General features: G+C 39.1%; 1 protein-coding gene across 1 annotated transcript in view; it reads left to right on the top strand.

Moving 5' to 3' along the window:
* tspan9a (tetraspanin 9a) overlaps positions 1-27,907 on the top strand; it is a 111,383-nt gene that overhangs the window by 57,689 nt on the left and 25,787 nt on the right. Inside the window, exon 2 of the mRNA XM_079825508.1 lies at positions 26,538-26,768. Coding sequence (XP_079681634.1) covers positions 26,538-26,768 — 231 coding nt within the window. The remainder of the gene's footprint in view (positions 1-26,537; positions 26,769-27,907) is intronic.

Below are 27,907 nucleotides of genomic sequence, written 5' to 3'. Positions count from 1 at the left end.
CTTCTGAAGCGAAGAGATGCATATTTGTAAGAAAAATATACATATTTAACATGTTATAAAGTAAAATATCTAGCCTCCGCCAGACCGCCTTCTGTATTTATCTTATGAAGAAAGTGTAACGCCTCTCTCAATTCAAAATGCTTACGCTACGTCCAACGTCATAGCACAGTTGTGTTTTTTTCATAAGTTGTATACGGAATGTGGTCTGGCAGCAGCTAGATATTTAACTTTATAACGTGTTAAATATGAAAATGTGTTTGGCTGCAAAAAGAAAGTCATGTACACCCTGGATGGCTTAAGGGTGAGTAAATCATGGGGTATTTTTTTTTTTTTTGGGTGAACTAGCCTATCCCTTTAAGGTCTGAAGTGTGGAAGAGGTACATTAGACATATATCTCGATTATGGCATTTACTTAAATATATAGACAGACAAAGATCTCAAACTGTATGTGCTGCAAGCAAAAAAATGTAAACAACAGTTTACTTTTTAGTCATTTTACATAATTCAGATCCTGTCACATCCATATACTGGACTAAATCGGCATTCCGGCATAAGTGTTTCAGTGGGACTCTGAGTAATCAATGTGACCTCTGAAGAGTCTTCTCCCTGTCACACAAATTTCCGGGGCTAAAGTTTCTATGTGTGAAAAGCCCAGTAAAGGATGCCCGGCGCCGCCGACCATGTGCTCGCACAAGCTGAGGAGGCCTTTGAAGATTAGAGTGCCGACAGAAGTTCGTCATGTCAGGGTTACTCGTGTCCGTGCATTATATTCACTTCACGTGGGACTTCCAGTTACTGTTTGGTACCATGGGCTGCTTCTCACACAGCCTGCTGAGATGGAAAGACATGCTGGACATGTGGACGGCATCAGAATAGATCAGTGGTATCAGACGGATATGGAATAGAGGCCAGTCATTCCAGACTCTCTACTACCTACAGCCAATTACTTCCCTGTGGGCCTCTGCTGGTCACACCAAGGTTGTTTGAATGGGGAAGTATTTTCCATCCTGAATTTCAAACCTGTTCAAAGGCCTGGAGATACTAGAAGAATCAGAACAGAGCTGTTTGATTTTTGTACTTCCTGAGCATATTGCAATATTGGCAGCATTGAAGTCTTTCATTATAACTCCGCACACACCTTTTCCTGTTGGTATGTAATGAATATTAATTCCTGTTATATATTACTCGCTTATCTGGCTGTCCCGATGAGTCTATCTGTACTCTGCCTCACGTCTAACCCATTGTCATATGCCAGCTTATTTGTCACGGTCTCAGTAAACAAAGTTACAAACTCATTTCTCTCTGAAAGTCACCCAAATTGTATAATTAACCCTCTTCTGGCCAAAAAAATGCTGAAGTTATGCCCTTTCATGTGGATGTTTGCCTTCCCAGAGATGTTGATTAGTTGGAAATAGGGAGGCTAAGTCTTAGAAGCTGTCAGAAGGGCTTACATATTTGATGATGACAGCTTTTGGTGGAAAATGCCCATGTTTGGCAACAGCTAGACTATAGTGACATTAAAAGAGGTTTTACAGAATCAATTGCTGACCTCTTTTATACCACTATACTCTAGCTGTTTTATGCAAATAGTATTGTTACGTTTGATGAGGATTTTTCTTGAATTAATTAGTGTCATTTGAGTGAACGATTCAATTACTCATTCATGAACACAGCCATACTTTTGTTCCTGTATTGAAGGTTTTGACTGAAATAATTGTGTGAATAATTCAACTTACTCAATCGTAATGATTGTCACTTGTCGCCGCCACCTACTAGCATAACCAAGAACTCCTGCACAGAGTGAACGGTTTAAAAAAAATATTATTAGTAATTATTAGTATTATTAGTAATTATATTTTTGCCTATTATAGATAATCATTTACAAATGTATATACGAATATATATAGCTATATATATATTAGTGGTGGGCATATATACATTTTTTTAATCTAGATTAATCTCACTGTAATCTTGGAATTAATCTAGATTAATCTAGATTAAAATGGCTCATTCGAATTCTGCCGAAGCCATTCAGAATATGTGTGCTCATAAGTGATCGTTTGTCTTTTTGTAGTTTGAAAAATAAATAACTTCTGTCCCTTTAAGACCTGACGAACACATGGATCCCAAACACTGTTCCTGTGAGCTGGTTTACGACTGTGTTTACGTTAAAACTCACCAAGATGGGCATTGAGACATTTTTGAGTGTATTTGACCATTAATAAGCTGGAAAAAGGAGCACATTTTTGCCCTTGTATGTCAGAGGCGGCTTTATTACGGTATATGTGTGTGCGCTTCTGATGCGAGCGCAAAATCTGCGGGAATTAGTAGAATTAACGTTTTGTGCAACCCTGCGCGAAATTCAGATCGGTCACACCAATACTAACACGCTAAATGCAGCAGAACACACGTTCGCCGTGTTCAGAGGGTTAACCGCACTGAATGAGAGGAGGCGGGTGCGTGTCAACTCGCTGTTGGTCGGAGAGGAGAGCGCGGCTGGTATCGATACTGTAGAAAATCAGTGTCGTATCGTTTCAGTAGTCATACACACAGGTTCGAAGACTCATTCTCTCGCCCCCTACAGTGCAATTCGGTTAGGTATACATCCGCGCTAGAATATCAAGGTGAAAGTCATCTTAGCTTGCGTAGTATAGACCCAGCTCCCAACCTAACTTTGAGAATAGATTAACGGCGACAATTTTTTTATCGCCCGATAAGAGTCTCGCGTTAACGCAGCACGTTAACGCAGATAACGGCCCACCACTAATATATATATATATATATATATATATATATATATATATATATATATATATGTATACACACACAATATATTGTCGAAAGTTTTGGGGACGTCTGCCTTTACATGCACATGAACTTTAATGACAACCCGTTCTTAATCCGTAAGGTTTAATATGGAGTTGGCCGAACCTTTGCAACTATAACAGCTTCAACTCTTCTGGGAAGGCTTTCCATAAGGTTTAGGAGTGTGTTTATGGGAATTTTTTGCCATTCTTCTAGAAGCATTTTTGTGAGGTCAGGCACTGATGTTGGACAAGAAGGCCTGGCTCGCAGTCTCCGCTCTAATTCATCCCAAAGGTGTTCTATCAGGTTGAGGTCAGGACTCTGTGCAGGCCAGTCAAGTTCCTCCACACCAAACTCGCTCATCCATGTCTTTATGGACCTTGCTTTGTGCACTGGTGCGCAATTATGTTGGAACAGGAAGGGGCCATCCCCAAACTGTTCCCACAAAGTTGGGAGCATGAAATTGTCCAAAATGTCTTGGTATGCTGAAGCATTAAGAGTTCCTTTCACTGGAACTAAGGGGCCAAGCCCAACCCCTGAAAAACAACCCCACACCATAATCCCCCCTCCACCAAAGATTACACTTGGCACAATGCAATCAGGCAAGTACCATTCTTCTGGCAACCACCAAACCCAGACTCGTCCATCGGATTGCCAGACAGAGAAGTTGGGGACTTCTTCGCACTGTGCGTCTCAGCATGCGCTGACCCCGATCTGTGATTTTACATATATATGTACATATATAGTAATGGGCTGCTACAATTTAAAGGTTATTCATAGCAAATGAATGTCTTTGATCATTGCAAAAGTCTTGCATCATTCCAAACACAGCATCGCATTATACAGCACATGAATTCCAGTGATTTATGTTTGAAGTCATTGTAATAATGACAGACAATATATGCTACTAATATGCTTGTATCAATGTATGTACCGGTTGAAACTTTTCTACCATATGGAACATCCTTGCTTAGTATATAAAAAAATTGATTCATGTTTCATCTGAGGCCATCATCTGAGGGATTTGTGTTGTTCAGATGGAACCCCCGACAGGCATATCATATTTTGCCAGTGGTCTAAGCCTTGGCAAACACCCATCAACATCTACGGTATGAGGGTCAGTCCTTATAAACGCAGTGCCACATTGCCATGCTGAATTAATCTCTCATGCTGTCATTGCCTCTTTGAGCCAAAATCTGTGCAATGCTGGTATGTATTAGTGTGTCATATCTCAACTAAAATTGTCTCAGGATGGAGCCTTTCGGCAATTGCAGGTTTTGGAACACTGGTATATTAGATGTCTCTTTGGTATTACTGATCACAAGTGGTTGTGGAGTCTGTTAATGCATTTGGTGTTACAGCTGGCTGGCGGAACGCTTGTTTATTTAGTGTTGACCAATTTCATCTCTCCTTCTACAGTACCCTAGATGCATCCCATTGTGATTCATACGCTTGGCCGCTGAAATGTTAATAAAACAGAGGCAGATGACCTTGATCAGAAGCAGACGAGAGTAGACTGATCAACTGAGAAATAAAATGAAGCTCGAAATATGGCATATTTTAAAATGCTGTTATTCTGCCCAGCCTTTGAATGGAAGGGAATATAATGAGTATTGATTAATTCTGGATAAGTCATACGGGAGAACAGGAAGCTCATAAATGTATCCCTGCCCCTGCCCCTTATGTTAACCTTGCGCAATAAAATGAAATTGTATTATTACAACAAGGCAATCAAAACCTTACATAGCGCTGTTGCATGCCCTAGGCTGACGTTATCGGCGTGACCAGAAAACCGCAGTGAGACATAGACATGGCTTTTCTCTTTATGACCAATTTCTCGCACTTCTGCCCAGGTGATACGTATCTGTGAGGTATGACCTAGAGGGCCATGAGTGGGTGTTCGATAGCCGCTTCATCATTGTCCCCTTATGCGACTTGGCTTCCGCGCTGTTTCACAGTGGAGGTCACCCTCCATATCACATTACTGGATGGGCTATGGCATGGACATAACTGCCAGGGCGGACACGCATGAGCTCATTCTCTTTGCTACCTCTTCTTCTCTGATGGCCCTATTATACTTCATGAATAGGCCTGGTGATTCATACAATATCTCCGCTTTATGAAAGCCATCCAGATACAGAGGAGTCTCTGAGGCGTGAGCGTTGAGTGACAGTTATTCACAGTGATAGACAGGCTCCAACCCTCTTATATTTTCACAGGAGTGCAAGAGTAATTTGCATGTTGTAAACTGATGGGATTGTGTCTTGTGAAGGTGCATAAAATAGAAGAGGGATTCTTTCTGTCATTAATTCCAGCTTCTTTTCAGGTCAAAGGTGAGCCATGCGTGTTTGCTGGCGGTCATAAAAGAGTGCCTGTCTCTCAGGCCAGGTCTAATGGGAAAACTGTATGCGGAGGCAAATATCTTCAAACACATCCATGCATGCACACGTAGAATATATCCTTTTGCTTATCCAAGCTATGCCTTGTGGGAATTAATATAGAGTTCAGCCTGAAATAGAGAGAATGTGATGCTAGCGTAGCGGCTGAAATTCAGGTTAAATATTTGGATGCAAGATTAGCTCAAGGACTTCCAGTTTCTCCTTATCGCATAGAACGGTGGGGGATATTCTTAAGATAAAATCAAAACATTATAACTTTATCTTTGTACACCACGCCAAAGTTATTTTCCTAAAGCTGTTTTTTGCTAAAGCTTGTGTTTGTCCTCAATGGATGAAAGTGTTATTTCTGAGGTGCGTTCTTAGGACCTTGAGGTTGGTTTTCATGGAAAAGTCAGTTTGTGGAGTTTGTATTGTTGCTGTCTCAGCATGCTAAGCATTCCCTTAGCACCCGTGGAGGCATTAGTGCCTCATGCATACAGATGGAGCTGCTTTCGTTTGGCCTGTTTACGCTCTGAACTGATTACCTGTATAAACTAATGCTAGTTTTGTGTTCACATAGGCTAAGTAATGACCGTTGAATAGTGCTTGAAGTGGGAAAAAAGTGCCGGTATTCCCCAGAGGAGGGTTGGACATTGGGGGTTTTGGTTTGAACATTTTGGGGGTTGAAGAGTGAACCATTTACAGGGTCCCAGGACATGCCTCCTCGTCAGATTTATTTGTTTGTTTGCTTTTACAAAATGGTCCACACATGCAAAGGTGGTTGATAACACATAACAGTTATAAAGTAATAGCCTATAGCTAACAATCCCTTGTTTACAAAGTGCCATGCAAAGTCAAACTATCTTTACTTAATTTTTATATTGAACTTGTTAATTTCCTGTCATCTATTGGAATATCTGAAGTTGAGGTTTTTCTAATATCTGTCATTATTAGCAGAACACATTTTACACATGAGGAAAACCAATTGTTTAGTCATTAATTCAAGAAGGCCCTGACTTTAAACCTCTTGATTCTAACTTGTACTTGGCCTAAAAAATTTAACATAGTTCTTGTAATTGTTTAACTATAGCATATAGCTATAGCACTATAGTAATAAATATAATAGAATGTGATAAATTCTAGTATAGGTGGTTATGAGTAGTTTAAAAGCTAATTTATGTTGGTGCTGGGTGATGTTTTCTCTTCTTCCTTTTAGTGGCTGTTTAAGATCATGTTTGACTTTCTCCATAGCCTTTACTACATTCTTAATAGAATTCAATTGGATTGCACAATTTATCATCAGCGACGCAATAGGAACAGTTCGCACAAATCTTATCACACTTTTGGAGTGCGCTGCTGAATGTGCCTACGGGGATTCGCGCGCCACTCATACAAAAATAAACAATTGGGCTTCAGTCATATTGTGCAAATAATTGATCCGTTGTATAAAAGCTCAGATTATGTGACGCATACAATTAATAGACAATTAATATATAATTAATATAATACATACAATTAATTAATAGTCCGATTCTATGTTTCGCTGTGGACTGTCAGAATACCAGCAACATGAGAAGTGCCGTTACGCAAGAAAAAGTGAGGGTATGCTACAGATTCAAAAATGGAAGTGCGTACCAGCCCACTTCGAGCACTGCCGTTGAATTGTCCAGAGTTGGTTTGGATCCAGGGGCATAGAACAAGATCCCGGGCCCTATGGATAGGCAGTCCTGATGGGCCCCCATGTTTCATGTTAAAATATATTCCAGACTTTTCAAGGGCCCCTCTCTCCCCTTGGCTCCCTGGTAATCAGTACTGTTTTTTCCCCCAGTCCGACGTCCCTGTTCGGATCCCATTGACATTCATCGTATGAACAAAAAAAACACTGAAACATTTTTCACAAACAGTTGTTTTTGTTCAAACCAAGATATGATTTTTTTTTTTAGTATTCCTTGATAAATGGAAAGAACAGCATTTATTTGAAATTTTATTTTTGAAATCTTTTGTAACATTATAAATGTCTTTATTGTCAATTTATATTTATGCATCCTTGCTGAATAAAAGTTTTAATTTCTGTGAAAAAATCTAACTGACCTCAAATTGTGAATGTTAGTGTACAATAGTGTGTGTCTCAAGAAATAACAAACTAGAAAAAAATCTAGAACAAAAACCAAGTAGCTACAACTCCGGAAAAAAGGTGCTGCATACTCGGTTGGACTGACTGACTGACTGAAATCCGTGTTTTCTGCTTAACACGACAGGGAGGGAGAGCGAGAAAGCAGTTTGGTATATTCTGCATGCATGACAAATAGTGTCTGCCAGGACAGCGTTCGCTTGGTGGCGTGAACGATGCAGGAGAGACAATTAGTCTGAAAAAACATGCTGTGTAATGTTGAAAACAAGCTGAAAAGCAGTCAACGGTGAAGCTGAGGCTTGTCACATTGATGCTGGCAAGAATTCATTGTCAGTGTGCATCGGAACAAGTGAGCATGTGTCGCTCATTTTTTGAGAATGTTAGAACTACATGCATTCTCGATTTAAAAACTTAATTGACCTCGCTAAGAGTCCAAGTCTCCAAGAATGAAAGGAAGTTGTCTTTTTCATGTCGTCATGCAAAGTGACTATTGATTATGCTGTATGTCTTTGATAGCGGATTTCCCCTCATTCCAGGGAAAGAGAGATCATCCTTTAGCACTTAAGCGGATGTGCATTTTTAACAGCTCTGGTTCTGCGGGCTGTGTAATGGTATGATTCCCAATGCTGTGTTGTTGTTGTAGCTGCTGGGGCTATTGTGTTGCACGATAAAAGCCCATAAATATATTTACATCCTGTTGGCATGCATGTTGAGCATGCAAGACATACAAAACACATTCATCGCAGCTTTGGATTTGTTCTGCTCTTCTAACATGGGGAAATCCTGCATGGACATAGTATTGTTGAGAAGATTAATATAATAGCTATTTTAGCATTGATTCTGGTTTGAATATCAGCCACTTTGGCTTCAAGTATGTTTGTATTTCAAAAACTCGAGTTGCATGAGTGTAGAGTACTCTCGAGATGAGTGTCAAGATGGAACTTGGGTGGGAAATTGAAGTACTTCAAATGAATACGTGAGCAGAATATTTCATCACCCCAGCTTCGTAGCACTATAAAGCCAAGGTGAGCGAGTCCAGCATGCCTCTCTACTATACTCTGATGAAATCACATTGGCTTGAGACAGAATTGGCAGGTGCCAGTCTGCGTCAGGGAGTCAACTTTTTTTTCCAGTAACATTTGATTTTCTCTGTGACCTGGTTCAAACAGTGTTCTTGAATTAGAAATGAACTTTGAAACCAAAAATGGTTGCTTTTGGCACCAGAGGGAGGATCTCTGAAATCTCTTCGGTTACAGTTCTACGTCCTTCAAATGAATCAATGTGAGAAAGCGGACTGCTCATGACAATGTCAGTCAGACAAGTCAGAAATGCTAAGTGAAAAAGAATTCCAAATATGCATTGACTTCATGGCTCCTCCAAATCCCAGCCCGCGTCCTAGGTTTTCGTGAAGCTCGGTTCAGTTAGGTCTGTGTCTGCAGACAGCTAGATAACACACCGTTCTTGAGAGTGAGGTTGGCAGCAGGTCTCATATTAGAAGAAAGATGTGCATGTCGTACTGAATAAGGGAAGAATTCCAATAACAAGAGCCGTTCCTCAAACACAACAGCCTCTGCTATGATAAAACCCTTTATTTACAAGTATGTAAAGTTTAGAATTTTGTTTGCTGTTCACAGTAAAATATCAATTTTATGCAGGTTTGGACTGTTGTTGTTGGTTGACATCTAAACTCACTAAAAACTTTTACCTTCCCCTGTTGCTACACACATACGGTCATTATCTCTCTGAAAAATCCAAGAAAACTTTTTCCATGTTGATGTATTGTCCGTATTGCAGTTGTTAAAGAAATTGTTCTCACTCTATCCATGTGGGTTTTCCATTTTGACTTTATTTCAGCTGCCACCAACAACTGGTATCATTTAAAATTATAAAGTGTTATTGCTACTGTATCTAATGGCATTTAAATTTTTAATGCAAGTGGGTTGCGGAGGGATTCAGGCTTTATATACTATGTATCTATAACTAAAAATAAAATGTTGTAGTCATGAAAATGTAGCTTAGTTTTTTACAATTTGTTGCTTATCGTTGCAGCCAGTACTATAGAGAGTTGAGAACTTGTAGAGTAAATGTCATTATTTCAGCTCTGTAATTGTGCTGGATGTGGAACATCCCCTCTGGTCTCTTGTCTCTTCCAGCGATGAGAGTGCGGCCATTTCAAGGCCGGACAAAATAATGTTTGCTGTTTATTTGCCCAGAGCAGCAACATCTGTTTGTCTTGGGTAACCAAAAGCTTTATAACTCTCGCAACATTTGGACTGGTGGGTTTATGGCCCTACAGAGCCATTTTGATGGTGTGTTCAAAGCTTTTTAAAGTTTACATTTACATTTAATCATTTAGCAAACGCTTTTATCCAACGCAACTTACAAGTGAGGAGAGCAATAGAAGCAATTTAGCACACATACAGACACCTGCAGTGCCAATATTTATTTTATGAGACCGTGATGGGATAATAAAGAGTATTCCTTTTTTATTGTGCCATTTCTGGATTTCTTTTTTTTGCTTTTTATTAACTCATCTACAGCTTCTAGGATTGTTTTGATAGTCATGTGATGTACACCGTTCAAAAGTTTTGGGTCTTTTTTTTATTGATTTTGAAAGAATTCTCTTATGCCTGCTAAAAAAATTGTGAAATATTATTACAATTTAAAATAACTGTTTTCTATTTGAATATATTGTAAAATATAATTTAATCCTGAGATGGCAAAGCTTAAGTTTTAGTTGCCATGGCTCAAGTCTTTAATGTCACATGATCCTTCAGAAATCGTGTTTAAGAACATTTCTCATTATTATCAATGTTGAAAACATTTGTGCTGCTTAATATTTATATGGAAGCTGTGATACATTTTTCATTGAATATCAGTCTTTTGAAACTTTATAAATGTCTTTACAACAATTTAATACATCTTTGCTAAATAAATGTATTCATTTCTTATAAAAAATTTAATCTTACTGACCTCAAATTTTGAACATTAATGTATGTATTGTGCGTCTCTAAAAATAACCATTTAAAAAAAACATTTCTAAACAAAATCTTACTGACCCCAAACTTTTGAATGGTAGTGTATAGCACGCACACACAAAAAAAGCTTCCATTGACGGTTAGTGGATCAGTATGTTTTCCTTTATCACACACTCCATCCCTCATCTTCTACATTCGTCTCCTCGATCCTAATTCCAATCCATAATTAAAGAGCCTGTAGTCCTCGCAAGTATTTTGTTGAGCTGCCAGAAATCTGTGGAGCAGAGCAGCACAAATTAGCCAACAGTATATTTTCCCCCTCCTGCTCCAATTCCCTTTCTGTCTCATCCTCCACTGTGAGAAAGTGAGTCGTGGTGGCAGGTGTCAGCTGAGAGAGCTGGCTGCTGATTGGCAGAGATGTTCTGATTTGATTTTGAGTCGTTGAGCCCATTTAATGCCAGATGTGAGATTCAAGATGAATGTCGAAAGCACCAAGCTGCTGCTTCAATGAAACTGGCTTGTCTTTTTCCTGTTATAACTAGTTTGTGAAAACCATATCGGTGTCATTGAATACATACACAAAAGCTCTCAAACTGCTTTTTAATTTGTTTAAAAATGGCACAAAGCAGCAATTTTCTGTCTTCGTGACATGTCATTTCGCTTAGTTCTATCTTCCTGTATGAAACTTTAAACTGTAAGCATTCCTGTTTAATCTTCTACAGAGCATCTGTCGGCTTTTAAAGGCTCACTACTGATTCTCTTCAGCGGTACATTTTTCCCACACTTCCACTGCATTATTCACCGTCAAGTTTCTCTTTGAGACACTGCGCCAGAAGACCCGACTCTCTTCTTCACCGTGGGGGGACAAACTACGCTTTGTGAAAGCAACGGGGGGTTTAGTCGAAAGCAAAGACAATGTGAATTTGTCATGACTGTTTACAGCTGTTTTTTTTTTATTAGTTTACTAAAACCACTCATGTAAGGAGCCAAGGGAAACAGATCAAGTTGTCTAGGCTGGAAAGCAGAGAACAGTCACAGTTTTCATCATGACAGAGACGACAGAATGTTGTGGTGCTCATTAATTCTCCAATAATTGCCCAAAGAAGCTGCAGGCAACCCTCTGAAGAGCAGCAATTTGGACCCATCGTTCTTGGTTTTGTTATCTGAAGGTTTGGGCTGGTTTGGAGGGATTCAGTCCATTAAATTTTAAATAGAAAGTTTTGATCCATTCTGATTGACCTGCTGAGAATTTAACCTCCTGGGAACCTTCTTGAAAAGTTTTGACTCGTTCTTAATTTAGAGAACAGCAAATTCTGACCCATTCAGATGTAGTTTAACATTCTAGTTACATTTATGTTTATGCATTTGGCAGATGCTTGCATCTAAAGTGACTTGCAATGAATTGAATGTATTAGTTCATGCATTCCCATGGAATCGAACCCATGACCTTGGTGTTGCTATAGCGTCATGCTCTACTGTGTCTGTGTGTGTGTGTGTGTGTGTGTGTGTGTGTGTGTGTGTGTGTGTGTGTGTGTGTGTGTGTGTGTGTGTGTGTGTGTGTGTGTGTGTGTGTGTGTGTGTGTGTGTGTGTGTGTGTGTGTGTGTGTGTGTGTGTGTGTGTGTGTGTGTGTGTGTGTGTGTGTTACAAACTGGGAAACATTGCCACACACTCAAAATAATAAGTTAATGCAGCATTTCAACCTGTTCTCACTCCCAATGCGTCAAAATCCGAAGCATGGTCAAGTGCTTTCAGCGTCACAATAAAGACGCTAAAGGTACCCCTAGGCGTCACTATATCGACGCGCTGGGTGCTCCATTCATTTCAATGAGAAACCTTTGGCGTCATACACAAGGGGGTAATCCAGCCCCCGGAAAGCGTACCTTCCATAGGGACAGCCATTGCTAACCAAGCCATCACCTGCTGTTAGCATCCCATTGACTCCCATTCATTTTGGCCTCACTTTGACAGCAAACATCTTTACATCTGAGGCATTTAAAGACTCCATTTGTCCATTGTTTATTTCTAAACAAACACGACAATGTATAAAATGCTCCATTACCTTGTATCTTACACTATTGCCCCGTAGAAGCCGTTTTTTTAAAAAGTAGGCTAACGATTGCGTCATAACCACGCGACTCTGTCGCGCTGTACCATATAGACCCGAGGAGAAGCTCGTAGGCAATCTTTTACTGTCTATGAGGCAATCGGGGGGACGTGGAGGCATAAGATAGAGATGTCGCAAATCCTGCTTCATTCATCAAAAGCTCAGCCATCAGGAAGTGAATGCTTCTACCTGACTTCAATTTTCCCCGTCGAAGCCTATGGGGTCGCTGTGTCCATTTCTTTTACTGTCTATGGTGATACACAGACGCGTTGGGCATGGGAACGTTATCGTCATGATGATCATATATTGGGTTATGATTTTGCCATTATGACATGTTGGAGTGTGATTCTCAATTTAATCAGCCAGCATGATTAAATGAAACCCGACCCCATTCCATCCCTAAACCTACCCATTTGTGCGGTATATAAAACACAGATGTAACAGGCAGATACGACTGCATGCACAATTTATTCAAAAAGTACAAATATTCCAAGTGTTCCGTGGCCAAACGATTGATTTGTGTGAAGGAAATCCCCAAAAGCGATCAGCGTCTCCATCCGCAGAAGATCATGAACTAAATTTCAAATATTGCCGCCCGTTACGTAAGTTTTCATAGTGAAATTACATTGGCTCTCGTATGTCTCATGACCAATTGCGTCATTACGTCAGCCTTGATTGTAAAATGTCATTGGCTCTCATGTGTCTTGTGAACGATTGCGTCATGCTAAAGAGTCGTGTGTATTATTTGAATGAGATATGAATGAGTGCGTTCACGGAGCGGCGGGATCATTATCTCAACGATTAAAACATTGAGATCAACTCTGTTCTTTACATAAAGACATCAGGTGACTTCAGAAGACTTGGAATGCAACATGAGTTAATAGTTTTATACTGTTTTTGGTCAGTTTTTGCAATAAATACATGTGACTGTACTTGTATTTGCCTGTTACATGTTTTACATTGTTTAGAAGTGGGTAGGTGTAGGGTAGGAGTTGGGTTAGCTGCTCCAAAATATAAAAGTAAGCTTTAAATATGAATAAATCATGTCTGCTTTTACAAATGCAAAGAATAAAATGCGTCTTGATCTGACGCATTGGGTAAACAACTGAAATGAATGGAGCACCCAGCGTGTCGATATAGATATAGCCTTGGGAGTGAGAATGGGTTGAGCATTTTGTCAACTTAATTTGTCAACCAATTTGTGCGCAAACATTTTTATCATATTTTATCTATCATCTGTTCATATTGTTTATACTCTACTAAATTAAATATTATTTCTTGTATGCTACAAAATATTATTAATAGGCAATTTTTATTAAATATTTTTAATATCACTTTATTATATTATATTTTATTATTTATTTATCAATTTTCGGAAGAGGCTCAATCTCAAAGCTCATTGAACATTTTATTTTCTGAGTGCAAGACCCCTGTGTATGACTATTTAGAAATTTGTGGGAAGATTTGCTATTATAGAAGATAAATGGTTGAAAGTTGTTTATATCTCATCCTCTCCAGCTAAATATGTTTTGTCTATCTGCTCAGATGAGAGATTTGATTATTTAGACTTGGCTTCCTATTAGTATCCCTTCATGACTTATTATCTAAGATGGATGGCAGTGTCTTAACCAATGAAAGGCAGAGATTGATCTCTCTCTAAGGACGGTTTCATCAGATCATATGCTCCATCTGATCTCCTCATGGTATCAAAGACATGTTTGAATCTTTTAAATTGATACCATATCAAGTTAATTCAATATCCCAGTTATCACTGAGACATTACAGGACTTGGTTCTTTCAAACAGTATACTTACACACATAAATGTGATTTAAAGCTATATTACCTGAGAGACTCTCTGCAGTCTATTCCAGCAATACAGAGCCAGTGGTCATTTGAGCAGGATGTGGCCGCTTAGTAATTTGGTATCATTTCCTTCTTGGTGCTGAGTGCATACCAGCCTTTATGTCTTCATTACAATAGACTGTTTTATTTTAGTGTAAATTCAATGACGGCAAACTGGCTTCTTAAAGAGAGGCCCGCAACCCCTGGGGTGGTGAAACTCTCTTAATTTTTCTCAATCTCTCTCTATTTCTTTATCTCACCCTCTTTATTTATTTATTTTTTATCACCCTCGTATGAAGAAGTTTATTAATGTTCCACACCGGAGAAATAAAAAAACACGTTTGTTTAAAGCGAATCAGTATGCTAATCAGTTTGTTTAGCTGAAGTTGCTGCACTTACCAACTCTATAAATCTTGGTTTCTCTAATCTTCATCAGTATACTATCCATGGACTTCTATTTTAAAGCCACCAGCTACTTGTGTAGCTGGTGTTCCAGGTTCAATGCAAGTTAAGCTCTATCAGGAGCTGCTGTGACTAATGTAAGTTGATTTGTCCTGTTGTGTGATATGCCCCTTTTTTATTTTATTATTTTATTATTACACAATTGTATTCTTTATTCATATTTTAATTTATATAATTATTTTGTTATTACTCATGCAGCTTTTATGACCTCATATTACTGTACTTTCAAAAAAAAATCACCTGTCATACCACAGGACCATTTAAAATGAACTAATGAAGGAAATTTGTTATAAATAAACAATTTTATAAATTCAAAGAAACATTAACTTAAAATTGTTGTTGATTTAATATATATTTAAATTATATCAATTAAATTAACTCAATTAACGCAGGATCAGTTTTTTTCTGTCATCTTTTGGCTGCGCTAAAGTACATGATCACCCTGTCATTCATTCAAGTGCTACTAAACCATTCAAGCACGATAAATAAGAACTTAAATCTAGCGCTGTCTGTGAATCTCCTGTCTGTGTGACACACACAGGACTGTAGTAGTGTTCTCTTTATGAACGGACAAAAACATACAAAAGTATGCCAAAATGTCCACTTTGTTGAGTATCCTCGTAAGCAGTCGTAAATGTTTTAACAAAAGTTAAATGAACTCAAAGAGTTGTAAGGACATCGGATGTGGTTCCACGTCATCTGCTTCAGATCTTAAAGTGACAGCAGCCTAATAAACCCGCTGTTGTCTGTCATTAATGTACTTTTTTTATTTTAAAAAAGACAGAAAATCACTCCCTGATGCTCTTGACTGAACTTTTGTAGCTTTAATAAGGATTAATTAAAATCAAAAAGTGTTTGATAACTTTATTCAACTTCTGTATATTTTTTGGAGATTAAATGTGAAATTATTACAATATAAAAATTTATTAAAAACGTATATATCTAAAACTTAAATAAAAAATGTTAGGTGCGATTTAATTACAGAATTTTTTTTGATTAATTTTATATTGTTTTTAAATCGATTGACAGCACTAATATATATGACAGAATATATATTATCAAAATTGATAATAGTAATAATAATTTGACTACAACAGATTCTTTTCTTTGATAAACAACAGCATGTCACAGCCAGTGTTGATAAAGTTTAACTTGTTTTGAGCCTGGAACATTTCTTGAATGTCCTTCAAAAATGCACATTCCCGCCGTTTTGAGTTACTCCAGGGCTTCTGTGTCCTAATAAATCGTGAAGACGAGTGGGTCAGGGTGATATAGCCTCTCATTAAGGTTGGTTTGCTGGACACACACACTTTGACCCCCTTCTGAGGCAGAGCATAAAAAGGTTAATCGCTCTTTCTCACCGGACGCGTACACACATAGGCGACCCTCATTCTGGAGGCCTCGTGAGTCACGTCCATCATTGGACTGCAATAAGATTGAAGTTGCATGACTGCGTGTGAGTGAGCAGGTTTCTGCTGCTGTTGATAAAGTGGTCAGAGTGATGGATAAGTTTCTTGCTCGGCTCCTCAGCTTTCCTGAAGAACCCGTTCCACAGTTTCAATTACACTGACCTTCAGTTTAAGCTATACGTGCCTCTCTGCAAACCCCATTTATCCAGACGAATTGAGTTGTCTCTTAAAGCTCCAACCCTCGTGTTCTTTGATATAAAATCCTAAATCCTAAACTTTCAGAGCCATCTACCTCATCTTTTCTTTTAAAATTACACACTTGGTGTTCTCTCTATCCTGTGAGAAATGTAAGGTGAAAGGCAGTGTGTTTAACCATCCAGTGTTTATTCCTCAGGGGCTCTGCTTAAGGCACAGCAAGTTGGGTACGGCATTGTGAGACAGGCTTTCCATGATAAATGTCCTTTTGGAGACACTTTGTTTACTGAGGAGTCTGCAAACTGCCATGTCTCTTTTCAACTCCAGCAGCAGCTTATAAGCGTTAGAGTTGTGCTGCTGTAAATATAGCAGTGCTTTTTAAAACAAACACTCGCCATACAGAGCGCCAAACGTGCACATCCACTCGAACCTTGAAGCACATTGATATACTTAGGCACATTTGCATGTCGCTTCTAATCCAGTGAAGCGCATCTGTTGCAAATGCTTTGCTTTGACACTGAGATGCAAGGCTTCTCCCACACATATTCAGGATGCAGTGGAATACCAGCGCAAAGGCAGTGTTGAAGCGGTGTCTGAGCCTCCAGCTTTAGCTTGAATTGTGACTGACACCTCCATCTCCAATACAGCAATGTAAGCATCACTCATTCTTATTTATTTATTTATAAGATTCCTCATGAATATATACCATATGCAACCATATTTCTGTGTGAAAAAAGTAATATGATTCACATATACATACTATAAAATGGGTTTCTATGCAGTTGGAAAAAAGAGAGCAGAGTATTGAAAAATATTAGCATTTTCAGATTATTGCCCCCATTTAGTTTTCTATAATAGAAAATTTAAAACTTTAATGAAAATAAACTTATCATACAAGAAGTGTGTTTTCATGGCAGCTGTTTGGCTGATCTTTAGTGATTGTCAAACACGATGGTGCACTTTTTAATTATGCAATGCAGGTTATAAGCGTTTTGGGTTTCTTGTCATGACATTCTTATCACCATTACAGACCCTCTAAAAGGAACTTAGCAAAAAAAAACATATATATACAGACTTTCATGTGTGCACGAGAAACCAATAAACTTAGCATATAGGACAATGCACCACCTATTGCGCCATCAGCCCATTTCACAGTGTGGTTTTCACAGAGTATGCATTAAACCAGAACTAAGTCCTTGAAATATGACGTACTGCCCTAACGAAAGCCAAATTTGAACATCTTTTTCACTGAACAAGTCTTTTTTATAGACCCTTGAACTTGGCAAATAGGACAATGCACACATCCGTATTGTGCCATCGGCCCATTTCGTGTCATGGTTTCTCCGCCACCACAGAGGACATTAGGCCTTGATATTAGAGGTACTACCCTTATGGAAAGGCAATTTTTGAGCAAAATAGATCTCTAACTCATGTGCATCCATGCTCTTGTTTTCTTCAGATGGCTGTGACGCACAAAGGAAATAGGTTATAGTATATATAAAACTAGAAATTGTAAAGCGTAAGCACACAAAAAACCTGTGCGCATGTGAATAGTTTCTCGAGGGCACAAAAAAGTTTCCAAAAGTTTTGGGCCTCCTGACTTTACATGCACATGAACTTTAATGACATCCCGTTCTTAATCTGTAGGGTTTAATATGGATTTGACCCACCCTTTGCAGCTGTAACAGCTTCACCTTTTCTGGGAAGGATTTCCACAAGGTTAAGGAGTTTGTTTATGGGAATTTTTGACCATTCTTCTGGAAGCGCATTTGTGAGGTCAGGCACTGATGTTGGACTGATGTTGATGATGTCACTGATGTTGATAATGTCAGTCTCCGCTCTAATTCCTTCCAAAGGTGTTTTATTGGGTTGAGGTCAGGATTCTGTGCAGGCCAGTCAAGTTTCTCCACAACAAACTTGCTCATCCATGTCTTTATGAACCTTGCTTTGTGCACTGCTGCGCAGTCATGTTGGAACAGGAAGGGACCATCCCCGAACTGTTCCCACAAAGTTTGGAGCTTGAAATTGTCCAAAATGTCTTGTAATGCTGAATCATTAAGAGTTCCTTTCACTGGAACTAAGGGGCCAAGCCAAACCCCTGAAAAACAACCCCACACCATAATCGGGGAGATTATGGTGTGGGGTTGTATTTCAGGGGTTGAAATGGGCATACTCTCCTGGCAAGTGGGTTTGCAAGTTGCCAGGAGAACGGTACTTGCCTTACTGCTGTTTGCCATGTGTAAAGTTTGTTGGAGGGGGGCTCCAACAAAATTTACACATAGCAAACTGCAGTAAGGCAAGTACCGTTCTCCTGGCAACTGGCAAACCCAGACTCATCCATCGGATTGCCAGACAGAGAAGCATGATTCATCACTCCAGAGAACTCATCTCCACTGCTCTAGAGTCCAGTTGCAGCATGCTTTACACCACTACATCTGACACTTTGCATTGTACTTGGTGATGTAAGGCTTGGATGCAGCTGCTTTGCCATGGAAACCCATCCCATGAAGCTCTCTACGCACTGTTCTTGAGCTAATTTGACGGCCACACAAAGTTTGGAGGTCTGTAGCTATTGACTCTGCAGAAAGTTGGCTGCTTCTGCACACTGTGCGCCTCAGCATGCGCTGACCCCGCTCTGTGATTTTTCATGGCCTACCACTTCATGGCTGAGTTGCTGCAGTTCCCAATTGCTTCCACTTTGTTATAATACCACTAAGCCTGGAAGTCCGGGGTAGCAGTGGCTCAGTGTTTCATGTAGGTTGTCTACTAACCGGATGGTTGGTGGTTCTATCTCCATCTGACCAAGTGTCAAGGTGTCCATGAGCAAGACACCTGACCCCAGCTGCTCCCGACGAGCTGGATGGCGCCTTGCATTGCTGACACCGCTGTCGGTGTATGTATGAATGAGTGAATGAATTGGTGAATGTGAGGCAATATGTAAAGCGCTTTGGTGGCCATGGGTCTGTTGAAAGTGCTATATAAATGCAGTCCATTTACCATTTACTACTAACAGTTGACCGTGGAATATTCAGTAGTGAGGAAATTTCACGAATGGACTATCAATCTATCACGGTACCACGCTTGGATTCACTGAGCTCCTGAGAGCAACTCATTCTTTCACAAATGTTTGTAGAAGCAGTATGCATACCTAGGTGCGTGACCTGTGGCCATGGAAGTGATTGGAACACCTGAATTCAAAGATTTAGAGCAGTGTCTCAATACTTTTGTCAATATAGTGCATGTTGTTACTTCAATGAGATCAATGAAAAAAAAACACTGTGAAAATAAAAATATTTAGAGATGACTGTACTAAGTATATGCTAAATATACTAAATATAAAGCTGAAAATAATGCTGTATGAACCATGTATGTTAAATATGGTCTGAAAGAGGTTTGGAAGTTTGAGTCTCAATAAGTATGTAATTTTGAAATGGAAATGCATAAGATCAGTATACAAATAATGTAATTTTGATGTAGTTTAACTGTCCACAGTACAAGTGTGGAGGGCTGCTGGTAGTGTTGTAGTACTCGAGACCGGTCTAGGTCTCGAGACCGGTCTTAAGACCATTTTTTGATGGTCTTGGTCTTGTCTCGGTCTCAACTGCATTTCTCCTTGGTCTTGTCTTGGTCTCGGACTTAGAGGACTCGGGATTTTATCTCAAGACCAGTCAAGACCACAACTGCAAGAATATTACCAAATTGCCGGTGCATTGTCTGATTTGACATCATTAATGTAATTTGATGTAAAACTTACAGCTTAAAATGCAATCAATAACTTATTTGTAATGTGATTTCTTTTGTTACTGTGCTGTCGGGTTCAAAATCAATGCAGCATTGTCTCAAAAATGCCCAAAATTAATATAAATGCCCACAAAATTCTGAGATTTCGTTTTTTTTTTTATATAAAATAGAATATAATTAAGCTATATCGCAAGAGCAAGAGAGCTGTTTTCATGAATATAACCATGATTGCAATTGATATTGATTTATACAAACGTTCAATAAACATGAAGTTCATATTTAATGACATTTTAAACTGTCTTTGCTAATTTGCAGCGTTTCGTTATTAAATTAATCAGCTGCTTTGAACAAATCGGTTGAATAAAGGATTCCATGACTGTTCAATAATGTTAATGTTTTAATGTTAAATTAATCAGAACATTATTTATGCAGGTGTAATTGTACCAGTTCAGATGCAACTTCTGTGCCATGAATTGTATTGTTAGTGATTTGATTGGTAACAGCGCTATAGTGTCTTACTATTCCTTATTACAGTGCAGTCGCCCTGTCCCATGTGCAGAAAAACACCCCAAAGCATGATGCTACCACCCCCATGCTTCACAGTAGGGATGGTGTTCTTGGGATGGTACTCATCATTCTTCTTCCTCCAAACACGTTTAGTGGAATTATGACCAAAAAGTTCTATTTTGGTCTCATCTGACCACATGACTTTCTCCCATGACTCCTCTGGATCATCCAAATGGTCATTGGCAAACTTAAGACGGGCCTGGACATGTGCTGGTTTAAGCAGGGGAACCTTCCGTGCCATGCATGATTTCAAACCATGACGTCTTAGTGTATTACCAACAGTAACCTTGGAAACGGTGGTCCCAGCTCTTTTCAGGTCATTGACCAGCTCCTCCCGTGTAGTTCTGGGCTGATTTCTCACCTTTCTTAGGATCATTGAGACCCCACGAGGTGAGATCTTGCATGGAGCCCCAGTCCGAGGGAGAGTGACAGTCATGTTTAGCTTCTTCCATTTTCCAGCCTTGTGGAGGTGTACAATTTTGTCTCTAATGTCTTTGGACAGCTCTTTGGTCTTGGCCATGTTAGTAGTTGGATTCTTACTGATTGTATGGGGTGGACAGGTGTCTGATGCAGCTAACGACCTCAAACAGGTGCATCTAATTTAGGATAATAAATGGAGTGGAGGTGGACATTTTAAAGGCAGACTAACAGGTCTTTGTGGGTCAGAATTCTAGCTGATAGACAGGTGTTCAAATACTTATTTGCAGCTGTATCACACAAATTAATAGTTAAAAAGATTTTTTTTTTTTAGATTATGTCTCTCACATGCACCTACGATGACAATTTCAGACCCCTCCATGATTTCTAAGTGGGAGAACTTGCAAAATAGCAGGGTGGTCAAATACTTATTTTCCTCACTGTATTTCTGTCAGCAGTTCAACAGCAGTTCAACCTGTAACAGGTAATTTCCCCTTAAAGTCTTGTTAAACTGAAGTGAAATGCACAGTTGTAGATGTTCACTCCCTGTTTTTCTTTGTTTTCATCTTTTCCTATCAGCAGTTCTAACTGCACATGACTTTCCACTTTTTTTCAACGTAAGAGATTTGACATCTTTAAAATGCATAAAGTGTCATTGATTTTCTGATGTCTTCCTCTGTGTTTTTTTTTAAGAGAGCTTAAAAATACTACAAACAGAAGAGTCAAAAAGGTTCTTGGAGTGCTGAGCTCAGTTGGGTGTTAAATTATTAAGTCTGTCCAGTGAGTTGTTCCAAAACAAGACAGAACTGAAGCAAGAGGCCCGAATCTTCCAGTCTCTTTCTCTCATCCATTTTTTCATCTGAAACTCATTTGAGAAGAACAAAGCCTCCATTTACTGTATGTGATGAGGCACACACTGCTAATGCACCATTATGAGGCACTCACCGCACCCCACTCACGTCTTTTTCCTGGGCTTTTAGGATTTTGCCATAGTGCAGAGCACACTTTTTACTTTCTTTCCCTCTACGCTGCACCCCGACCCCTGTCTTTTTTCCCCCTCTAATGTGTTCTCTCACATTCTGCCCCTGCGTTTCACCTCTGCTTCATCCTCGATTTTTTGATGTGATGGCACAGGCTCCCGTTTCAATCACAGGAGAGGTTTTACAAATGAGGTAAATGAGTTAAAATTACACACAGCCTGAAGGATGGTCGGAGGGGCCGGTGAGCAGCATGGTCGATGTCTCCAGGCGTGCTCCGACTCCGTAAGCTTTTGAAGATGTTTTAAGCAGTGCTGAGGCTGTAGGACCATGCCAATGCTAATGACCTTCAGTCACTGTTACACATATAAATTCTGCATGATGGATGGACACGAAACAGCTTAGTGATTTGAAAAACGGTGTTGTTAAATGTAGATTAGTTTGTTAGCTTAACCCTCAATTGCATTCCCATACAGAAATGTGGAGCTCCGGCAAACTTCTAGTGATAAATTTGCTCATATTTTAAATGCTAATGAGCTTTGTGGTATATTGTTGCAACATAATGTAGCAAGTGAAAGAGAATATCTAATGAGGAGAAAAATGTAGGACAGTGTTTTATTTATTTGGAAATGATTGGATTGTGAAAAGTGGTCTCTTATATAAATATAAAAAATATACATGTGCTATATAAATTAAACATATTATTATTTATTATAGCCATTTTATTTCCTTTTTTTCTATTAGAAAAAAGTAAAGTATTTATATTTTAATAATGCATTAAATTGATTAAAAGGGATCAATTTTGATCAATTGTTCAAAACATGTACAATGTTACAAAAAAATCAATTTCCAACAAATGCTGTCTACTAAAATACTAAAAATTAAAACGTTGTTGATATAACTGGTAGGAAATGGTAGGAAATTTACAAAATATCTTCATGGAACATGATCTTACTATCCTAATGATTTTTGACATAAATCGCGTCGAGTAAACACTTCCCCAAACGGACAGTCATCGGAGGCGCGTGCGCAGTCAGCTGAGGCTCGCGCTGCGGAGCCAGACGAAAGTATAAACAAGGCTTGAGAGGATGTTTTTTGTCAACAGGCTGCGCTCCAGACTAACCCCACATCACTTAGACATGCTACTTTAAAAAAAATTAAAACCAGTCAAGCTGTGGATTAGGTAGGCCAAAACTTAGTATGACGGAAAAAAAAACTATTCAGTTCTTCAAAGCTTTAAATGGATTCAGTGTGTTTTCGTTTTGTCATCTTAATTTGTTAATTATTTAAATGAAATTTTTTTAGTGTAGGCCTATTTATTTAATGCTTTTTATTTATATTTTATTCTGTTTTTCTCTGTAGTCAGAAACGCTGCAGGTGCGTGAAAATGTGATAATGTGTGTTCTTTTGTTGATCTGTTCTGTATGCTGCGGTTTGCACGGTAAAATAAACCTGTGAAAAACCTGTCTTTTTCACAGACACTCGTCAATTGTATATTTATTTAATGGCAATTCAATATTATAATCTTATCAGTTAATGGTTAATAATCGGATAATGAGCAGCGGTTGTCGGTCTAAGCCTGGAAGTCCGGGGCGGCAGTGGCTCAGTGGGTCATGTAGGTTGTCTACTAACCGGAAGGTTGGTGGTTCTATCCCTGGTTCCATCTGACCAAGTGTTGAGGGGTCCATGAGCAAGACACCTAACCCCAGCTGCTCCCGACGAGCTGGATGGCGCCTTGCATGGCTGACACCGCCGTCGGTGTATGAATGGGTGAATGTGAGGCAATATGTAAAGCGCTTTGGTGGCCATGGGTCTGTTGAAAGCGCTATATATAAATGCAGTCCATTTACCATTTACCACTAACAGTTGACTGTGGAATATTCAGTAGTTTCACGAATGGACTATCAACCTATCACGGTACCACGCTTGGATTCACTGAGCTCCTGAGAGCGACCATTTCTTTCAAAATATCAAACATTTACAAAATATCTTCATGGAACATGATCTTTACTTAATTTTAGGGATGCACCGATATGATTTTTTGGGGCCGATACCAATACCGATTTTAACAAACAATTATTGGCCGATACCGATATTTGTCACTTGCCCTCTTATTTGAAATTGTGTCATTTAAAATAGTGTTTTTAAAGTAAAAAAACAAAAACATTACATTAACTGAACTTTTATTTTGACGATTTGCCGTGTGCTACGAATTCCTATGTGTGTGTGTTTTGATATGACGATAGATTTTGTCGAATAAAACGGTAAAATGCTCATGAAGTGACTGGAGATGCATTCGTGTCTCATATTGAGGTGACAGAGGCTGAAAAACACAGCGAGTTTCAGTGTGTGTGTGTGTGTGTGTGTGTGTGTGTGTGTGTGTGTGTGTGTGTGTGTGTGTGTGTGTGTGTGTGTGTGTGTGTGTGTGTGTGTGTGTGTGTGTGTGTGTGTGTGTGTGTGTGTGTGTGTGTGTGTGTGTGTGTGTGTGTGTGTGTGTGTGTGTGTGTGTGTGTGTGTGTGTGTGTGTGTGTGTGTGTGTGTGTGTGTGTGTGTGTGTGTGTGTGTGTGTGTGAGAGAGAAAGAGGAAACGTTAGGCTAAATGAAGCCGGGCGTTTCCATTCATTCACAGAGACAGAGAAACATGCAGGATTCATATTTAAACAGTCTTTTTGCGGCTTAATATTCACAGACACTAGTATATATTGCTACTGATTTAAGTGTACTGACCAACGTTTTATTTATTCATCAAAACATTCCGTGCCATTCCGCATTATGCAGTAAATTCTGTTTTTATGACTGGAGTCTGTCTGCGTTGTCCGCATCGCGGAAATGAATCCTTATGAAAGTTTAGTCAAGAGTAGTGAGCGATTTATTTTTTTGTTTGTTGGTCTTTTGTTGTTTGATAAACATTAAAACACAGACAGCAGCGCAGCAGGAATATTACATATAATCTTGGATTATGCAGCAGACATTACACAGCTCAGTGCCTTCACGCAGTTCATTAATAAACCATCGGTTTGTTATATCGGCCTTTCTCGTGATATAGCCGATATGCAGATGGTTGTAAATTGATCAAAAATCGGCCGACCGATACATCGGTGCATCCCTACTTAATATCCTAATGATTTTTGACATAAATCATTTTGACCCATACAATGTATTGTTGGCTATTTAAATATACCTGTGCGACTTATGACTGGTATATATGCAAACTGCATGAGAGAATGAATCTAACAACACACATTTGCTCTAATTTTCTACAGATTCAACCACAGCCCAATTTTGATATCATGATCCATCACAATGTATTGAATTGGATTATAACATGTATCATGATGTGTCCTGATATCCCACAATCTCACTTTCATTAGCATCAAAATAAATAAGTAATCTACTCTAAGGTTTATAGTGGCTGCTTCCTCAGGTTATTTTACAATTTGCTGCTTCACAGCGTGGACATTGATACATCGAGTCCTCCATGTTACATTAGTGCAGAGCCGTTTCTCACTACCCAGGGCATTAAAAATGGCCCTCACCCTCAGGCTAAAGTGCTCCCTCACCAAACAGAGCATCAGCGCCCACTTTTAACCTGCCAAGTGTGAGATACACACAAACTCTGTCTCTCACAGTGTTCTTTATCTCACCCGTGGTGGGAAAGGTTCTTGGCAGAAAAGCGTGCTGATAATTTCAACCACCGTGACTGATGGAATGTTTTATTCAGTCTCTTACCCAAATCCCTTCCTGTCCTCAAGTTTGCTGCTTCAATCTCAAAGGCATTGTCAGGCAGTTCAGTTAACCAGCCTGTTTATACTTGAAAGCGGTTAATTATTTACTTCATCTAAAAAATCGAGGTTGGCTTTTATCGGCGTTGCGCTGCTGGTCGGTTGTCGAACATGCTAACACTTCAGCAACAAACGCATTCACACTGGGAAGACGCTCTTGATGCTTTTTGATTTGCCGTGTGCCGCCTATCAATTTATCAGTGCTGGGTGCGATTCCTTATTCACGAGGAGATTGCTTTGGATATTCCAATAACAGCGAAGTAAATGTCAGCCGTTCTTTCCTCGTCATGTCTGCAGGCATCACTTTGTGCCCTTATCACAGATTGATGAGGAAAACAGCCTCTCCTCTCAGCGTTGTCAATCAGAAGCCTCTATAAACATTAAAAATATGCCACCGCAGCTGGACTCTTGTCACTCGGTGTGGCCTTAAAGGGACAAAGTTTACATGGTGTGTGCACCTCCTAGAGGAACCTATAAGCATTGAAAATTGTTGCGAGTTACAGTATTAAAATCCACTGTACTATTCTGCTGATTATTTTTTCCATTGGACCTCTGTAGACTTCAACAAAAAAGTATGAATGCTTCTGCCTCAAACTTTTTTTTTTATGTCGGCACAGGATGAAAAGCTAAATTTCAGTTCGTTTTTTTGGTGCATAATGAATGTTGCTTTTCAGAACAACAGCTTTCTCATTGAATCGACGTTCCAGAATGCATCAATATCTCATAATCTGTTGTTTCTCTCTGCAGTTGTGTGGCTGTGGGCTGCTGGGAGTTGGAATCTGGCTGTCTGTGTCTCAAGGCAGCTTCGCCACCTTCTCCCCCTCCTTCCCCTCCCTCTCTGCTGCCAACATGGTCATCGCCATAGGCGCCATCGTCATGGTGACGGGCTTCCTCGGTTGCCTGGGCGCCATCAAGGAAAACAAGTGCCTGCTTTTGAGCGTGAGTTATGCCACACCTACACACTTTTACATTCCAGAAGTGTAAAAACACACAACCAGACCTGCTGCAAGTAGAAAAAATATAATGCAATTAAGGTATTCTCAATGCATTAAAAATAACATACTTTATAATCAGTTGTATGCTCTTGTGTATGATTTTAAGTACTATAATAGTATGCATTATAATATCACTCCAGAGTTATGTGTGAGTGTGTAATGCATAAGAAATTGCATTAACTCTTAAACACATACCATGGGTCTTTAGTGACCCGGGACATCATTCAGTACCCTCCTCCTTGTTCATTTTTTTAGACATCAACCTTCTTAGTATTCCTCAATCAATTAATTATAAACAATATAACAAGAAAAACATTTACAAAATAATTCCCCTTTTTCACCTTTTTTTGTAAAAAATGTATAGGGTCGCTAATGACCGGAGAAGTGTAACAGTGCAAGTATATTTTTTTCTGCACAAAAATAATTTAATCTTTGATGATTGAAAGTGCAATTCACCTTTATTTCACAATGATGAAGTGACGTTTCACTCATAGTTACCGCAGGCAGAAAACAAAAGAATAGGAAGTATCATCAGCAAAACTTGAAATGACTAAGAGATTTACTGCAGAGCAAGTACTGAACGCAATCAAATAATAGTGTCACTGTCACTTGATGGTGGATCTGATGAAGAAGCTTATCAGAATATTGATTTTGACGATTGAAAATGATAGATTTGAGAATATGTTTGAGATGGCGAATATTAGCCAGATGCTGAATGTACTGGGAAATGAGCTCTGACGAGGACAGTGATGATGGTATAAAACATCTGCTCAAACTGAAGCCTTCCAAGCTCAGAATATGCTTTATTTTATTCTTCTGTGATTGTTACTCTAATATCAGGAGACTTATATATTGTTGCGACAGGTATGGAGATTAATCTGTTTTAGATATAGATCAGGGTCGCTAAAGACCTGCATATGTAATCATTATGGCGAAACATTCATGCATTTAAGGGTTAAAAGCACTGTATATATGAGGTATGAAGACAATGTAAAAAAGATTATTATTTTCTGTTATACAAACATTTTTGCAATATGCACACTAAACGGTATAATCAACTTTTTTCCAGTCAATTTACAATTTCCTATCTGACTGTGCTAGTTTCATGTCTCTTGTATTGGG

Source organism: Gobio gobio (assembly GCF_949357685.1).
Source record: "Gobio gobio genome assembly, chromosome: 9".
NCBI lineage: Eukaryota > Metazoa > Chordata > Actinopteri > Cypriniformes > Gobionidae > Gobio > Gobio gobio.
The sequence above is the reverse complement of the archived record's forward strand: the minus strand, read 5'-3'. Positions and strand labels throughout refer to the sequence as shown.